The sequence below is a fragment of the Leptodactylus fuscus genome, chromosome 1, assembly GCF_031893055.1.
Source record: "Leptodactylus fuscus isolate aLepFus1 chromosome 1, aLepFus1.hap2, whole genome shotgun sequence".
NCBI classification, from domain to species: Eukaryota; Metazoa; Chordata; class Amphibia; order Anura; family Leptodactylidae; genus Leptodactylus; species Leptodactylus fuscus.
Window position 1 is genome coordinate 94,969,704 of NC_134265.1, and position 18,105 is coordinate 94,987,808.

An 18,105-nucleotide genomic window follows, 5' to 3' on the forward strand; every position below is an offset into this window, starting at 1 on the left:
GCACACAAGTCATCTATGTGCCATCTGTGCAGTTCAGTCACGTGTATGTAGCCTTAAATGTAATAATTTTTCATAAATTTGTATATAACTGCATTAAAAAGTCTCTTCTACATCCTACTGTTCTAATATTTTCATTTCTTTGATTTAGAAAATGAATGAATGGACACCTATAGCAAAGGATTATGATCCACTTAAAGCTGGAAGTATTGATGGCACTGATGAAGAACCTCATGATCGAGCTGTACTTAGGGCAATGTTGGCCCGTTATGTTCCCAATAAAGGTGTGGTTGGAGACCCACAATTGACTTTGTTTGTGGCCCGCTTGAGCCAACAGACAACTGAGGAAAAACTTAAAGAAGTATTTTCTCGCTACGGAGACATTCAGAGAGTCCGATTGGTCAGGGATTTCATAACGGGCTTTTCAAAGGGTTATGCATTTATTGAGTATAAACAAGAACATGCCATAAAGAAAGCATACAGAGATGCCAACAAGCTGGTGGTAGATCAGCGGGAGGTGTTTGTGGATTATGAACTTGAAAGATCTCTGAAAGGATGGATCCCTCGCAGGCTAGGAGGTGGATTTGGTGGCAAGAAAGAGTCGGGCCAGCTGAGGTTTGGAGGCCGTGATAGACCATTTAGAAAGCCAATTAATTTGCCAGTTTTTCCAAGTAACATCCGCCTAGAAGGCCATGGAGAAAACAGACAAAGGTCCCGCTCCAGGGAAAGACTTCATGACTGGAGGGGGAAGAAGACAGAGTACACAAGAGATAGAGGAAGAGATAGGTGGTCACAGAGATCTGACAGAGACTATACCAGAGAGAGACATTCAAAGGATGAAAGGAACAGAGATCGTGAGAGAGATGACAAAGACAGGAGAAGAAGAGACAGCAAAAGAGACAGAAGCAGAGAGCGAGACCACAGAAAATGAGGATACATGTTTAATATATGCACATATTACAGAACTAAGACTCCTACTATGAGACAGGTTTAGTGAACATATTTGTATAATTGTAGTTTTCTAAACCGGATGGACATGCAAAACAAGAAATAAGGCAATGCTAATGTTAGTTGCTGTTGATGTGCGCATTATGTGAAGATTGCTAGCTCTTAGTGATTAAAGGAATTAGCCTACATAATATTAAAAACCTGTCTCCTATTCACAGGATAGGTGATGAATGGATGTTTACTGGTGGTAGTTCTCTATCTTGTCTCTTCAATCATGGGGGGCTTTTACTTTCAATACTTACAGATTTAGGCTGATACCTTATGCCAAAGGAGGGACTCCTAGCATCATACATACAACACTATAAGTCCCTGCATCCAGGGACATCCTGTTCTGTACTGATTAAAGGGGCTTTATCATTGGGAAAAGTCATGTTTAACTAAGCACATACTTGCATAGCCTTTAGAAAGGGTATTCCACACATACCTTTTGTATGTTAATCGCCTCAGTAGTTTTTGATTGAGGCCGTTTTTATTCATATGCTAATTAGCCTCCAGCGAGCACCCGGAAGTCTCAGCGAGCACTGTCTGCTATTCTCTCTTATGTGTGAGAGCAGGGAGATGAGTTATCAGCAGCCTGTGCTGTACACATACAGACAGTGCTCAATAAGACTACCGGGAGGATAACTAGTCTATGAATAAAAACAGCTCATTCAAAAGCTTAGGCGATTAACATACAAAAGGTAGGTGTGGAATAGCCTTTCTAAAGCCTATGCAAGGATGTGCTTAGTTAAAAATATCTTTTCCCAATGATAGAGCCCCTTTAAGGTATAGAGGCGGGAGGCAGGGATTCCTAGCATCATACATAATTATAATACTAAGAAATGCTCTCCTGCTATAAACTACAGGTCGGGAGATAAGGCTCCAGCAGCATCATAGTTTTTTCTGTTATTTATTCTTTTCCCCTTACTCTCTTCTGCATATACAGTGAAGACTTTGAAAGGTGAAGGTTCATGCAGTCTGAGGCCTCACGTGACACAGAAGCCACGATCTGCCTGTGGTGTCTTACAGTCAAAGCAAAGCGAATCCCATGCCCACTTTGCAGTAAAAAAAAAAAAAAAAAAGCGCTACAGACAACTGGCGCAGTTTTGAAAATTGCAGCATGTCAATTATACCTACAGAAACACTGGCGGTTTCCCTATAGGTATAATTGAAACAAAGTCCGCAGAGGAAGCCTCTGTAAGCTTTCTGTCTAAAGTGCTGTGGGAAGAATGGCATTGCGTTGCCACTGTGTTTTTTCCCCACAATGCTTTCTTGCTGCAGGATGCCCAGTGGGGCCTTAGCCTGAGGCTGTCACATTTATACCAAAGTATTTGGCTTTCTGTTACAAAAAAATAAAATAATTATGATATAAGGCTGGGGCTCCACGTTGTGAAAAAAGCTGCATTTTGGATGTGGCAAAAAAATCTTTGTATATCGTAACATGTCAAATATACCCATGGAGCAATAAAATGATATATATACCCATGGAGCAGACAGTCTGTACCTCTGCAGTCTGCAACTCAACATTTTTGGCTTCCGGCTGCTATGTGGCCCTTAGCCTCAAAAAAATAACAGATGAGGAATGTTTCTGGTTGTAAGACCATTGTTACACTGTCAGCATCTTATCCTCTGCGTAAGTTTCAAACCTAAACCAAGATTGAAACTTATACGGAGATAATTTGTTCAACAGCATATCAAGTAACAGAACAGTGGGAGGGGGAGAGACATTAACCCCTTTCCACCAGTAACTTTTTTGTTTTTGACTCCTGTGTCTTCCAAACCTGATAACTTTTTTTTATTTTTCCATTCACAGAGCCATCAGGGCTTAATGTTTGCAATTGTTCTTCATTATGGTACCATTTATTATTCTGTACAACGTACTGGGAAGCTGGAAAAATTTAAGAATGGGGTGGAATTGGAAAAAAAAAAAATATTTGTGCAACGTTCTTACGGACTTTCTTTTTACGGCGTTCACTGTGCAGCCAAAATGACGTGTCACCTGTATTCTGTGTTTTGGTACGATTCTGGGTATACCAAATTTATATACATTTTAACCCCTTAACAAAAATCTAAAACTTTGCAAAAAAAAAAAAGGTTACATTTTTCTCAAAGTTGCCATATTTGTCGACACCTGTAACTTTTTTTTTTTTTTTTTTTTAATATTTCAATGTACGGGGATATATAAGGCGTATTTTTTTGTTATACCATTTTGTGGAATTTCTATTGCTTTGCTCACTTTTTACTAAAAATTTTAGCAGAGGTGAAGCAATGAAAAAATAGGATTTGGCACTGTAGATTTTTTTTTCCTTTAATGGCATTCACTGTATAGAAAAAAAATATTTTTTAGAAGTTTGTAGAGCAGGCGTTTTTCAGACACAGGGATACCTAATGTGTTTCACAGTACTCTTTTAGTTTTATATGTATTCTAAGGAAAGGGATTTGAACTTTTAGGTTATTTTTTTGTAAACTATTTATTGATTTTACTATTTTACTAGGACCCCCTGGGGGAATTGAACCTGCACTGCAGTCTATGGGACCATCGCTATGTTACTGTTGAGGCTGGTCGTTGACAAGCTCACTGTGTGAACCGGCCTGCAACGGATAAGGTTTTTTTTTCTCTTTTAGCGAAGGGATCCTTATCTGCAATACCTGTGATCAGATGGCATTAGCTCCAGGTCTCCACTGTACATCACAGAGGAGAGTCAGTAGCTATGGTGGCCATGCTGTAGCAGAGCAATCACCATCTTTAAAAACATGGCATCTGCCGTACTATTACAGTGGATGTCAGAAGGGGGTTAAAAGAGATGAAGTTGTCAGTTTTAGGCTAAGGCCCCACTTTGCTCTTACTGTAAAACGCTGTGAAGCCCTGGCCTTAAAAGCGTAATCCCACCTCAAGGATCCCATCTATACTGGTAGCTTATTTAAATTGAAGACTTTTCCTAAATATATTGCTTTAGAAATGCGGTTTTGTTTGCCTGGCATGGGAACGTATTCCTTCCAACACAGTGTTGCTATAACCATGGACCTGTAGGATTGCTGGTGGTAAAGGTGAAACGCGCGTCAGACAGTTTATAATGATACATTGGTAAGGTGTTATACACATTGGTATTGCTCTACATTGCGATTTGGATATTTTGCTTTGGATCTTATTGGCTGGTGTGCCATAGGGCGTTCAGGGAGGTGGTTTGCACTTTAGAGGCTTAATCTTATATCCTTCCCTTAACCTCCTGGTAACCTATGACTTTATGTATTTTTATATGCTATTGTGGGCAATGTTTACATTGAAAAGTACTATAATACTGCATCTTTACCTGTATCATTTTGGTGTTGCTGGCACTTTAACCTCACAGTTTCCCTGTTATTTATGTGTATGATTTTGATTGTGTCCTTATATTTTTAATTTTGGATACAAAATAAACTTCTAAAGTTTTATATTCTAGGTGGTGCAATCTCTATGGACAACCCCCAGTAATAGTATGGATCATATTGAAGAGCTCAGTAACTTTGTTGGGGCACAATAGGATGCCGCCTCTGACACAAGTCAATTCAAGGCCAAAGATACAGTTAGGGCCAGAAATATTTGGACAGTGACACAAGTTTTGTTATTTTAGCTGTTTACTAAAACATGTTCAGAAATACAATTATATATATAATATGGGCTGAAAGTGCACACTCCCAGCTGCAATATGAGAGTTTCCACATCCAAATCGGAGAAAGGGTTTAGGAATCATAGCTCTGTAATGCATAGCCTCCTCTTTTTCAAGGGACCAAAAGTAATTGGACAATGGACTCTAAGGGCTGCAATTAACTCTGAAGGCGTCTCCCTCGTAAACCTGTAATCAATGAAGTAGTTAAAAGGTCTGGGGTTGATTCCAGGTGTGTGGTTTTGCATTTGGAAGCCGTTGCTGTGACCAGACAACATGCGGTCAAAGGAACTCTCAATTGAGGTGAAGCAGAACATCCTGAGGCTGAAAAAAAAGAAAAAATCCATCAGAGAGATAGCAGACATGCTTGGAGTAGCAAAATCAACAGTCGGGTACATTCTAAGAAAAAAGGAATTGACTGGTGAGCTTGGGAACTCAAAAAGGCCTGGGCGTCCACGGATGACAACAGTGGTGGATGATCGCCGCATACTTTCTTTGGTCAAGAAGAACCCATTCACAACATCAACTGAAGTCCAGAACACTCTCAGTGAAGTAGGTGTATCTGTCTCTAAGTCAACAGTAAAGAGAAGACTCCATGAAAGTAAATACAAAGGGTTCACATCTAGATGCAAACCATTCATCAATTCCAAAAATAGACAGGCCACAGTTAAATTTGCTGAAAAACAGCAGTTCTGGAAAAGTATTCTATGGACAGATGAGACAAAGATCAACCTGTACCAGAATGATGGGAAGAAAAAAGTTTGGAGAAGAAAGGGAACAGCACATGATCCAAGGCACACCACATCCTCTGTAAAACATGGTGGAGGCAACGTGATGGCATGGGCATGCATGGCTTTCAATGGCACTGGGTCACTTGTGTTTATTGATGACGTAACAGCAGACAAGAGTAGCCGGATGAATTCTGAAGTGTACCGGGATATACTTTCAGCCCAGATTCAGCCAAATGCTGCCAAGTTGATCGGACGGCGCTTCATAGTACAGATGGACAATGACCCCAAGCATACAGCCAAAGCTACCCAGGAGTTCATGAGTGCAAAAAAGTGGAACATTCTGCAATGGCCAAGTCAATCACCAGATCTTAACCCAATTGAGCATGCATTTCACTTGCTCAAATCCAGACTTAAGGCGGAAAGACCCACAAACAAGCAAGACCTGAAGGCTGTGGCTGTAAAGGCCTGGCAAAGCATTAAGAAGGAGGAAACCCAGCGTTTGGTGATGTCCATGGGTTCCAGACTTAAGGCAGTGATTGCCTCGAAAGGATTCGCAACAAAATATTGAAAATAAAAATATTTTGTTTGGGTTATGTTTATTTGTCCAATTACTTTTGAGCTCCTAAAATGTGGAGTGTTTGTAAAGAAATGTGTACAATTCCTACATTTTCTATCAGATATTTTTGTTCAACCCTTCAAATTAAACGTTACAATCTGCACTTGAATTCTGTTGTAGAGGTTTCATTTCAAAACCAATGTGGTGGCATGCAGAGCCCAACTCGCGAAAATTGTGTCACTGTCCAAATATTTCTGGCCCTAACTGTATCTTAGTGCTGAGTGTAATGTCTTACAGTGGCCCTTCCACACAGAATAATGTCCATAATGGCCCCTCCACACAGTATAATGTCCTACAGTGGCCCCTCCACACAGTATACTGTTCCATAGTGTTCCCCACACAGTATACTATTGCAATGAGCAAGGGGGTGCACAATGGTGGTGGTAGTGCAGGGCTGATAGGGGTAGTAGTCAGGGTTGTGTCATGGGCCTGAGTGGTATACAACCCTGTTCCCCTGTCAGATACATGTTCCTTTCTCAATATGGCTGTTACCTTTATGCAGAGCATAGGCTGGGATGACTTCTGTAACAAAAAGTCAAATAACAACAATTTTAAAAAATGAAAATTCACCATGTTCTATGAGATGCAATGTATTAGACAACATTTTCTTGTTGTGAACATGAGACCTAAGAACAAGCAGAGACCTTAAAAATAAAATACACAATTTTGTAATTTTAAGTTGCATAACTTTTTGTTCCATAATAGGTAAGCTTTACCTAGATACAACTGCATAACCCTTCTAAAGCCTGCAACTATTTCAGATTTAGTATTTGGCCAATACAGACGTGCATTGTAGTCATGTATTGCCTCCTGCTAAAATTTGCTTTAGGCTAAAGCCCCAAGTTGCACATTTTGCTGTGTTTCTTTGTTTCTTTTTAGCAAAGCTAAGGGTAGTTTCAATAGGAATAGAAAATACATAGGTAGCACTTAGACTTCTCCATTCTGCAAAATTCACTCTTGGTATTGCCTCATACAACAGTGCAAAGTGTGCAACAACAAAATGCAGCTTTTCCCCAATGTGGGGCCTTAGCCTTACTCTATGTTACTAACTAGTGTGTGATAATGCCAGCTTACATACTGTAAAAGACCCTTTGGCACCACTGTGATACAAGATAGCAAGATGATCAGTTATCCCTTCTTTCTATTAGCTGCATTTCTTGATACAGGAAACTGAATAACATAAAATAGCTGAATGGGAATATTATGCATACAAAATATAGACATCTTATTTCATATCCTGTGGTTGTGCAGATCTATTCAACCGAGTATCTTCACAGTTTGGCGTTTCATCAAAAGACTATAGGGAGCAGGAAACAGTCTCATACAAAATGTAATGAATAGCAAAGAGCTAAATCTACAGGCAAAAAAGCTGTAGTGCAGCAGTGGTATATAACAAGTAAAGGCGCATTGTGAAGATGGAACGCTGAAAAATGTAACTGCAACACAAAGCAGCCAAAGTTTTAATATTTCTTAGTACCTGCAGGCACGCATAAGCAAAGATGTTCTGTTCCAGTTTTCCAAGATACGTTTCCATGAGCCTCAGTCTATAGACCACAAAGTCGAACATCCTCACAAAATGTTAAGCAAATCGGTGGTCCGTGCAGAATAATCTTCCTGTCAGCCACTTGGTTTAGATCTAACAGTTCAGAAAGTCATAACCATAAATTCTATGAAGGTTTGTATTGCAGGTACATTGAAAACAACTTTTCAGTCTACAGGTCAGTCTAAAGAGTACAAAAAACCCCCCAAAAACTTGTGCTTGTAGTTTCCAATGCATGCTTTAGTTTCAGTGGCAGTGCATATAGCTCCCCTTATCCCCCATTAGTAAAAATCCACAACATGCTTTCTATTGCACATCACTCTGTAGTATTGTGGTAGCCGATTAGTATCTGGATGTCGGTATTCTGGATTATTAGGTGTTTAAGCTGTGAACACAACAGGTAACCCTTCTCGTATCTTATAATATATATTTGGATCCAAAGCATCCTCTGTAACATCCGCTGTCTACATACAGTGAAGCCGGTAACATCATTCCAGCCAGATATGTAAAGCATGGCTTTTTAATATGGTCTTTATCTGTTTATACAGATCTGGTGACATCAAAGTGGTATAATCACTATGAATGGAGACAACTCCATAGAACATCAATGAAATGTGCCAGGCACTGTATTCTTTAATACTGATAGGAAAGCTTTGCAAACTCTTTGTAGGTTAACTAGTACAACCTACAATGCAAAAAATAATCCTTTCTACTTTCCCTGCACTTGCAATATAAACAAACCTCTATAAAAGAAACCGGAGATACTGGGATTAATGCCCATGCAGTGCACAGACATCCTTATATAACATTACTTCTGGCACAGTTTATTAAGTATGGTTATGGTGAAATGTTTTCAGGCATGTAAGACAGAACAAAAACTTCAGCCACTGGATGTGCACATGTATTGTCTATTGTCCAGTCACATATGCTGTAAAGCCTCCTGTCCCTGTTCTGTGTATCCGTCGTCTCTGTTGTAATCTGCCCAGACACCGAAGGATTCCTGAAAGGTGACATTTTTATGCGTTATGGGCATCCGCTTTTTATCCCTTGAGAAGAAGCTAAACCTAGAGAAAAAACATAAAGATAGTTACATATAGGACTAGTAGAAGCCATATTAGGGTAAGTTCATATGCTGAAGATTTGTTGCTGAAATAAATGCAACTGAAAATCGGTTCCATAAATTGAGTTTATCCCCCCCCATATGTGAATTAACCTTTAAAGAAACACTCCAGTCAAAACAACAACAAAAAAACCTGCTCCACTCATTTGGAAATAAGCCTGTGTGTAATGTAATGCTATTGAATAACTTAATAAAGCTTTCAGCATGTTATGTGCTCCCCTATGGAGCACAGACTTTCTGCTCCTTTGTACCCAGTGTTTTCTGTATGAACAGGAAGTCTATCAAAGCTCTGACTCCTATAGACCTGCATTGTGCATCCGACCTTCTGTTCATATGTGAAACATTGTGTACATCAGAGAAGGTCAATGCTTCAGAGGGGAGCACATAGCTTTACATTAATGCTGTCAGTAAATTATTCAGTAACATTACACTAGAAACAGGCTCATTTTCAAACTGTAGTGCTTCGTTAAGTCCCTTTACACAGGCTAATGATCGTCTCTACAAAAACTTGTAAGAAAACGTGTTACCCCGTAGAAATATGACCGGTGATCTGCTGATAGACAAGCAAAGACTTGTTGGCTTATCAGATGTTTTATGCGGCAATAAAAATTGTACCGCAGCAGCACATTGTGTAAACTAGGCTGTGTTGCTGACATATGTAAACTGCATGAGGATGAATGATCATATTAACAATTGTTTGTCAAGTCCTAGCTCTCTCAAGTCAGGACAATTGTTTTAGTAATGGGGCACAGAAAAAAAAAGCACTGATCTTATGTGAAACCCAGTTTTTAAGCTTTATTTAAGCAACGTTGCATTTACACATTCAGATTTTTATATGCCGTTTTTAAAGCTAAAATAAGGAGAGGAGGAGGGAACAATGGGAGAGAAAGTATAGCTGACAGATGGTACTTTTTGGATACATAAACCACATGCAAAAACCTGAAATTGTAAGTGCACCCTAAGGCTGAGGCCCCACATTGCGGAACACAGCTAATAAAAATACAGTGGAAATGCATTTTTCTCCCTGGCTTCCCTTGCCTTATTAAATCTGTATTGAAAACGCAGAAGTTTCTAAATGTAAAAATGCAGCTTTACTGCAGAGGTTATTTCTCTGCAATGTGTGGATGGGATTAGCCAGTATCTCATTCACATTGCTAGTATTTTAAAACGCGGTTTTTCCACAAAGTGGGGCCTTAGTCTAAAAGAGAAAACCCCATTTAACACATCAATCTACATTTATGGTGTTTTGACATGACAATTATATAATGCCCAGTTCACATCTGCGTTCAGGTTTCTATTCAGGAAGTCTGCTTGGGGACCCCCCTGAACAGAAAACTTTACACATTTAAAAAAAAAAAAAAGCAGTTACCTTAAGAAACACACTAACCCCACAAACTATAATGGGGTCCATGCGATTTCCAAACAAAACATGTGGAGAGAAAAGTGCTGCTTGCAGGTCCCCAAGCAGACTCCCCAAATGGAAACCCGAACGCATATGTGAACCGGGCCTAACTGATGAGCGATCGGGAGGATGAGATTTAGTACTACAAATGTTATAATGCGTAGGCTTATATAAAAGTTGTTATCATTTATGACTATGCAATGTTGATGTTTAGATAATGTTTCCAGATGAGTGAATAGGCTTTGTTAACCTTTGAGCAGCATTACAGAAATAACCCACATAGTGACTGATGGAAATAGCAACTGGCTCCTGCTATAACAAAGTAAAATTCTGGTTAAAACAGGACATCAGAAAAACACTGCATCAATCCAAGGGTTGTGTAGAGCATGCTGTTAGAATGTCACACTGCAGTGCATGCATTGTGCACGTAGGACCAGTGCACTGCATTCAAAGTAGTAACAATTATTACATATGTTTACATAAAATATATGCAAATGTATCATTTTCCATACCGCACATCTAGACAATATTTTATCCAAAGCTATTTTATATTAGTTTACTGAAGGAATAGGGATAGTGGTTTAATAAATGCGGGAAACCCACTTGCAAGGAAGAAATTGGAGGTACAAATTATGCAGCCCCTGGGGTAACACTATGGGGTCTGTGTGCTTTCACTGGCACACCACTTGCAGTTGTGTTCGGTATTCCGTTTGGGGGGGTCCTCATGTGGACTTCCCCGGACGGAATACCAACGCAGAGGTGAACGAGGCCTTAGGCGACCAGTGTGTTGTTGGACAGAGGATCAAAAACTATCCAACTGCCCAGTTACCAACCCAATAACTAATGGCCTGACATATATATATATATATATATATATATATATATATATATATATATATATATACCATTATCTCCCAAAGGTCTCCTTCACACATACAAGAAACACTGTGAATTTGTTTTTTGTTTTTGTTTTGGGTGACAGTTTTTATTTGGATATCTTTGCAACATGCCTAGTGTTTTTCAAGTCCTACTATAATGTAAAAGTCATATCACAATTCAAAATGCTTTGTACCCATTTTTATATTTTACTGTAGATTTTATTGCAACAACTGGCTGCAGCGTAATATATCTCACACTATATGCTGTGTAAAAACAAAACACTGCAGCCAGATTTTGAATCACTGTAGACAACGCGAAACGGCTGTTGCCTGTATTTTCTGCCAACTATGTCATCTCTCCCTCCCTGAGGATTTGTTTTATTATATTCAAATAAAGCTCATTTTACATAAAGAAGAAAAGTGCCGTCTACTGATTGGTGAGTGCCCACCCATACTTCTCTATTTTTTCATTCCATGCTATAAATTAAATAAATAAATAAGTGTAAAATCAACTTCTGCTCGTCCATCAGAGGCCTACAAGACACCCTTCTGGCCTCAGTCAGATGAATGGAAACCTATAGATATTGTGGTGCACACTCTTAGCTTTGCTTATGCCCAGGCCAGGTTCTAAATGTGATGTGAGCAGTGCCTGATCTACATGTCCTTTCCAAGTATATGATACCTTTGTATACTTGTTAGCAAAACACTGACAGGCCATTCTGATTGGCAGCTGGCTGTACAATTTAACAATCCCACAATCAGCCAGTCAGAATGGCACAAGTAACACAATCGGAGCACACCCACTCCATGCACAAAGTGAAAATCACAATACAAAGGCAATGAAAAGAAGTCCTACAAGAGAGATAAGCCTGCTGATTGGCTGCAAAGTGGGATCATCTGCAATCAATCCAGCTGCAACCATGGGCATTATGGCTGTAAACATCCTGATGAAACAGACACAACAGACAGCAAAAACATAACCGAATGTCAGTACAGGAAAATGAAAATAAAGCATATGATATGATATGTGCTACTGACGACAAATGGTATAGCATATGTAACATGATGGGATTATTGCCTACACATCACAAATGCATATTAAGCTAGTTTAATATCATGATCAAATAAATTTGATCCCACTGAGCATATGTTCCAGATGTCTCGAGCTTTATGCCTGCATATATTTACTGCTTTATGCCTGTATATATTTACCGCTGGAAAAGAAAAAAAAAAAAACTTTTATGTAGCAGAGTTCAATAAAGTTGTGGCAATGGTATCCAGACATACAGTGGCCAAGGATATATTAGAAGAACACTCCTATGGTATATAAATGTAGCTAATGAAAGTGTAACTGATTTAACCATAACAGTGGTGGCCATAAAAGTTGTCAATGCAAGTGGCTGGTCCAAAAAAGCAGTTCAGCAAAAAAAACAAAAAACACTTTTTTCCCATCCATACCCCTCCCTCCCCTTTAAAAGCACTTTTATGCAAAATCTTTGAGAATTAAACAGAATCGGTGGCAATAATACTGGCTCTCCATTGTTCTAGTCAGTCTGGAGACCTGAACAACAGGGAGGTAGCCTGATAAAACAGTCATTACACACAGAGCCCAGCGGATCCCATTGACTCTAATGGGGTCCCTTGGGTGTTTGTTGCTTTTAAATTGAAAGTGGCAGAGGTACAAGTCCTCCTGTGAGGATAAGAGACTCCCAGATATGAATTTTACAATTTTGTATTTGGCCTTGGCGAGTTATTACCTGGCCAGACTTCCCATACCAAGAGTGCCCGGTAACAAAACCTATTTAATTGCAGGAAGGAGGCTTCTTAGCACTTTTAAACACAGCCTTTTGTCGTTTCCTACCCATTACCATTAGCATACCTGTGCTAACCTCATTATTCCAGCATGGGGTGATCGTTTTATGCTCTCTGCGGCAAAACCGTTTTTTTAAAACCGGACACAGAGTACTGCATGTCCGACTCTGTGTCCGGTTAAAATAAACCCGGTTTCGCCGCAGAGAGCAAACAACGCTCATCGGCGCTCACGGACGGACGTTTCAAACCCATTCAAATGAATGGGTTTGAAAGATGCTGGCAGGTTTCTGTTTCCTGCCCTGTTTTGTGCAGGAAACGCAAACCTGCAGAACAGAGTCCCGGGCGCAGATGTGAACGAGCCCTAAAGGGACGAGTGAAAGAAATGAGCATGCCATACACTTCCATAAGCATCAATGCTATTTTGCTGTAAAAAGGCATCTTAAGGCTTGCAAATTCAATAGCAAACTAAATCATACAATACAGATTTTTGGCACGGTGATGGTCAGAAGATGTGCTGAAGTCCAGAAGTATGCCATAGACCTCCATGATGGTGTCTACTAAATAATTCCCCCCTCTCCTCCCTGTATATGTGAGCAACACTGTAGGATCTTACAGTATATGGTTATTGAAAAAAGGTTGCAGATAAATAACGTTTTTACACATGATTGTGTAAAACTGTTAAGGGGACATGACACAAGAATGACAAACTGATGAGGCACATCATGTCATGCAGCTTCAGTACATGCTCAATGACTATGAAACAATGAGGAAGTAATGGAAGGCCTTTTTACCTGGAAAATGCAATCATAGAGAGGATACAGACAACCCATGATGTGAAAATAAGCAAATAACTGTATATTGTGTGGAACTCATCACTACAAAAAATAAAAACAACTTTTATATTATATCCTCGACTTTAGAATGTATAATATTATATAGGAAAGTGTCAGGAAGCGAAAACAACAACGGATTGGTATATACCCTGTAACAGGGTTATCCAGCCATAAAATGAGTTTCGCAAGAGCTCACCTTCATGACACACACTGCTTCTGTACCATCATATCATTGTCTCCAGAAATTACATTACAACATGGTCATGTGCCAGTGTCAGTCAGTCAGTGGCTGCAAAAAACACCATGGAGGTCACTGCCGTAGCGGTCACATGACTGTTAAAATGTAATCATTGGAACCCATGATAGAGACCAGAGGATAGTTGTAGATTCTAGCTGGAGATCTGGAAGACGAGTACAAGTTTCTTATTTTTCAGCATTTTGATGGGGTTAACATCCCTTTTAATCCCGCCAGTAAAAGCAGTGATCAATAGGATAACCTTTCTATAGCTTCCTGTGTCAGTACCCACATAATGTAGATGTATGCTAGCCTGACAGTCCTCTGGGAAATGGTTTGAACCATATTGTGATGCAGTGGATGAATAGGATAAATGACATTTATACATAATTGATGATCTCTCCAATAAAGAGTACTTAGTCCAGTGAAACAGGTATCTGTAGAGTCGCTCTTACCATACTGATGAACACACTGAAACAGTGTCCTGAACATGCCAAGATGCATAAAACCCCATAGATTATATGTAACTCTGGGTACCTGAGGTCACCCCCCTGGATGACATGACAGCCTCATATAGTCAGAAGTTTTCTTGCTTTACTATCTTCTATTTCTTCCCTTCTCCCTTGAGCCAATCACCGTAACTTCTTAAAAAGAGTCTATCAACATTATTTCTTAACCACTTACATGCTATTGGGGATGTAATGTAAAAGCCTTTTAGCGTCGGGGTATAATTTTGATAATCAACTTTTAATCCTTATCTAAGTGAGCTGTTTGGTGCACACAGGTCTGTTGTGTAGCTATAGGACGTGGCGTGGCAGCAGTCGCTACCAGGCCCTGGACCCTGAGGGGGCCCCAAAGGTTTCTCTGCCACATAAAATACCACTATTCTGAATTGCACAAGGTAAGTAGAGTCCCAATTACAGCTTTAGCTTTGGAGCCCAGAAGTCTCCAGTCTCTCATCTGGGACACAGTGGCGTCTGCTGCACCATCTATTTTTGCCCAATGTGTATTGGAACCTATGAATTTATATCTTAGGCCACGGCACTGAATGACAACCATATATGAAAGAAGGAGCTCTCCTAGATGCAACCACACCCCAGGTGCACTGAACAGTGAGATTACCCTGCGACACAAAAAGTTTACTATATAACTAATGGCCCCTACAACAACATATACATGGTTTTAGTGGTGGAAGACTCAATTTAAGGACAGGTAGCAGGAGATTAGGTCAGAGATATATGGAAGGGGCAGGGTGTGAATGGCTTTGTATGTCAGTGTTAGTAACTTGAATTCTATTCGCTGGGCAACAGGTACCCAGTGAAGGGATTGGCAGAGGAAAGTGGCCGATAAAGAATGGGGGGTGAGGTGCATTAAGTGAGTTTAAGGTGGACTGGAGGAGGGCGAGAGTATTCACTGGGAAGCAATGGAGAAGGTGTTTACAGTAATTTAAAGGTATCCTATCACTCAGACAATTTTTTCTAGGTACCACGTCGAAATAGCCTTACGAAAGGCTATTCTTCTCCTACCTTTCGTCGTCTTCTCCGCGCCACCGTTCGCCTATATTCCCGGTTTTTCTCGGTATGTAAATGAGCTGTGCAAGCGGCCATTTTCTCGAATCCTGTGGGTATGCGCAGTCTGCTCTGCCCAAGGCCCGAGGCCTAGAAGTTACAAGTCACCGCTGGAAGAAGAGGCCGAAGAGGACGCTGTTGACGAAGATGGAGGCGGCCCTGGAGATAGTTCTCTCATAGCATTGGGGACGCCTCCAGTGCTGTTGAGCGCTGGGGCCCGCCCCCAGTGCTGCAAGAGAGCTAATATGCATACTGAGAAAAACCGGGAATGTAAGCGAACGGTGGCACGGAGAAGACGTTTCTGCATTGAGCATTTCCTTTAATACAGAAAATAAAAAGGGATCTAAGGCAGATGTCTGTCTAAAATTCCCTTTATTTTGCAATATCTGAACAGGTTCTATCTGCTTGTATGGAATGGATTGTATTACAGTCAACTCCAGTAGGTCTGCTTCAGCAAAAACACACAATTTTGGTTGGTTTTGCTGCGTGTTTAACAACGTGGAACCTCAGTTATAATCATAGGGGGGACAGGGAATAGCTTCATCTAGTCATGCAGTCAGGGCTGGCTCCAGGTTTGAGTGGGCCATTGGGTTGACATTGAGGCTCTGTCACCCCAATGGCCCACTCAAACCTGGAGCCAGCCCTGACTGCATTTCTAGATGAAGCTATTCCCTGTCCCCCCCTATGACTATAGCTGGGGCCCCACGTTGCAAAAACACTGCTTTTTTGTTGCAGATTTTGCTGTGTTTTTTGAGCCAAACCCAGTAATGGCTACAAAGGGAATGGGAAATATATAGAAAGTACTTATCCTTCTCCCTTCTGCTCAATATACTCCTGGTTTTGGCTCAAAAAACGGCAGCAAAATTTGCAAAAAAATAAAAAAAGTTTTTAAAAGCGTATAACAGACCTTTTAGGCACCATGGGAAAGGTCAATACTTGAGGTTACATGTGCTGGAGCCAGTTTAGGGTGGAAAAATCTACCTGACAGGTTCTCTTTAACACTATCCTGATCTATACAATATAGTCCTTTCAATATAAATATTACAGATTTACATTTTTAAAGTACAGCATGGTTTAAATGTATAACCCATTATGAAGTATAACACACAATTATAAACAAATACAATGATTTCTAACAAAATAGCATTAATATATACACACGTATGTACAGTACCTCTGTACATAATGTGTCCATTCATCTATTAGAGCATTACTTACAGCCTTTTGATGCCAGACTCCTGTGGATTGGGAGGTTTGGGGTTAATTACTGGGGATGACTGTGGAACCTTGCTTTCCTCATCTGCTTCTTCACTAAAGATAGATATATAGTAATTAAAATCAAGGCATTTTTATTATTTATTACAATGTGACAATATGCTATAGAGCAGGGGTCCTCAAACTGCAGCCCGCGGGCCACATGCGGCCCGCCAAGCACTTGTGTCTGCCCCCGCCGACAACGCCGGCAGGCATGCATTTATAATGAAGCTCATGGGGAGCTCAGGCCAGGCCATGGAGCGCACTTCACTTTACCTATTGGGGGGCACCGCTCCCGATGTCTGCACGATCTGCTCTGCCTCCGGCCCACTGTTTAAAAAGTTTGAGGACCCCTGCTATAGAGCATTATATGAAAAGCATTAAAGAGGACCCTTCATGTCCTTGGCCACCTGCGGTTTTATATACTGCTAGAAAGCCAACAGTGCGCTGAATTCAGCGCACTATCGACTTTCCAGACTAGTATGGGGGGGGGGGGGATAAGGAACACCCCCTCTGACAGTGTAGCGCTATGGACTCTACTGTAAGGAGGGGCAATTCTCACAGACTGCCAGAAACGTCCTTCTGACAGTAAAGAGCTACGGTACCAGCACCAATACCTCTTCAACAGGGGCATGTAGGGGAAAGTCGATAGTGCTGAAAGGTCCTCTTTAATAAAACAGACAACAGCAAATCATGTCACACTAGGTCAGCTAAACAAATTGAGAGTTACAACCAAAGTAATAAAAGGAGCCCGTGACTAGGTTTTGGGCCACCAGAAAGTTCATACTCAGCTGGGCATACTCATTGAAGTATACAGTCTTCAGCTTTATTGATGAAATGCTCATGTGCCTAGAGAGGAAATGGACAAATTTGCTATTGCCAGGTTAGGTACGCTAAACTGAACTGCATAAAGGCATGACAGTGGTTTAAAGAAGTTGACCAAGTTATAAAGCCTATTTCCAAATAATATACAGTCCTATGAAAAAGTTTGGGCACCCCTATTAATCTTAATCATTTTTAGTTCTAAATATTTTGGTGTTTGCAGCAGCCATTTCAGTTTGATATATCTAATAACTGATGGACACAGTAATATTTCAGGATTGAAATGAGGTTTATTGTACTAACAGAAAATGTGCAATATGCATTAAACCAAAATTTGACCAGTGCAAAAGTATGGGCACCTCAACAGAAAAGTGACATTAATATTTAGTAGATCCTCCTTTTGCCTCTAGTCACTTCCTGTAGCTTTTAATCAGTTCCTGGATCTTGGATGAAGGTATTTTGGACCATTCATCTTTACAAAACAATTCAAGTTCAGTTAAGTTTGATGGTCGCCGAGCATGGACAGCTCGCTCTCAAATGATCTGAAAACAAAGATTGTTCATCATAGTTGTTCATGGGAAGGAGACAAAAAGTTGTCTCAGAGATTTAACCTGTCAGTTTCCACTGTGAGGAACATAGTGAGGAAATGGAAGACCACAGGGACGT

At 40.4% G+C, this 18,105-nt stretch overlaps 2 protein-coding genes across 6 annotated transcripts in view; one reads left to right on the plus strand and one right to left on the minus strand.

The window, feature by feature from the left end:
• The first annotated feature begins 151 nt into the window (after positions 1 to 151).
• On the plus strand, positions 152 to 1,344 carry SNRNP35 (small nuclear ribonucleoprotein U11/U12 subunit 35). The gene has a single exon (XM_075274317.1). The coding sequence runs from the start codon at positions 152 to 154 to the stop codon at positions 926 to 928; it is 777 nt and encodes a 258-aa protein (XP_075130418.1). The 3' UTR covers positions 929 to 1,344.
• A 1,101-nt stretch (positions 1,345 to 2,445) lies between these two features.
• RILPL1 (Rab interacting lysosomal protein like 1) overlaps positions 2,446 to 18,105 on the minus strand; it is a 33,907-nt gene continuing 18,247 nt past the window's right edge. The window contains exons 6-9 of one of the 5 annotated variants that reach the window (XR_012716111.1): positions 16,582 to 16,674; positions 13,519 to 13,602; positions 7,453 to 8,579; positions 2,446 to 4,952 (exon numbers count right to left, since the gene is read on the minus strand). Coding sequence is in view for 4 of the 5 variants with exons in the window: in XM_075274253.1 (XP_075130354.1) it covers positions 8,435 to 8,579; positions 13,519 to 13,602; positions 16,582 to 16,674 (322 nt within the window). In the remaining variant the exon portion in view is untranslated. Of the gene's footprint in view, positions 4,953 to 6,549; positions 8,580 to 11,771; positions 11,860 to 13,518; positions 13,603 to 16,581; positions 16,675 to 18,105 lie in introns of those variants that run through there. The other 4 variants (XM_075274266.1, XM_075274253.1, XM_075274281.1 and 1 more) reach the window with 4 other exon arrangements.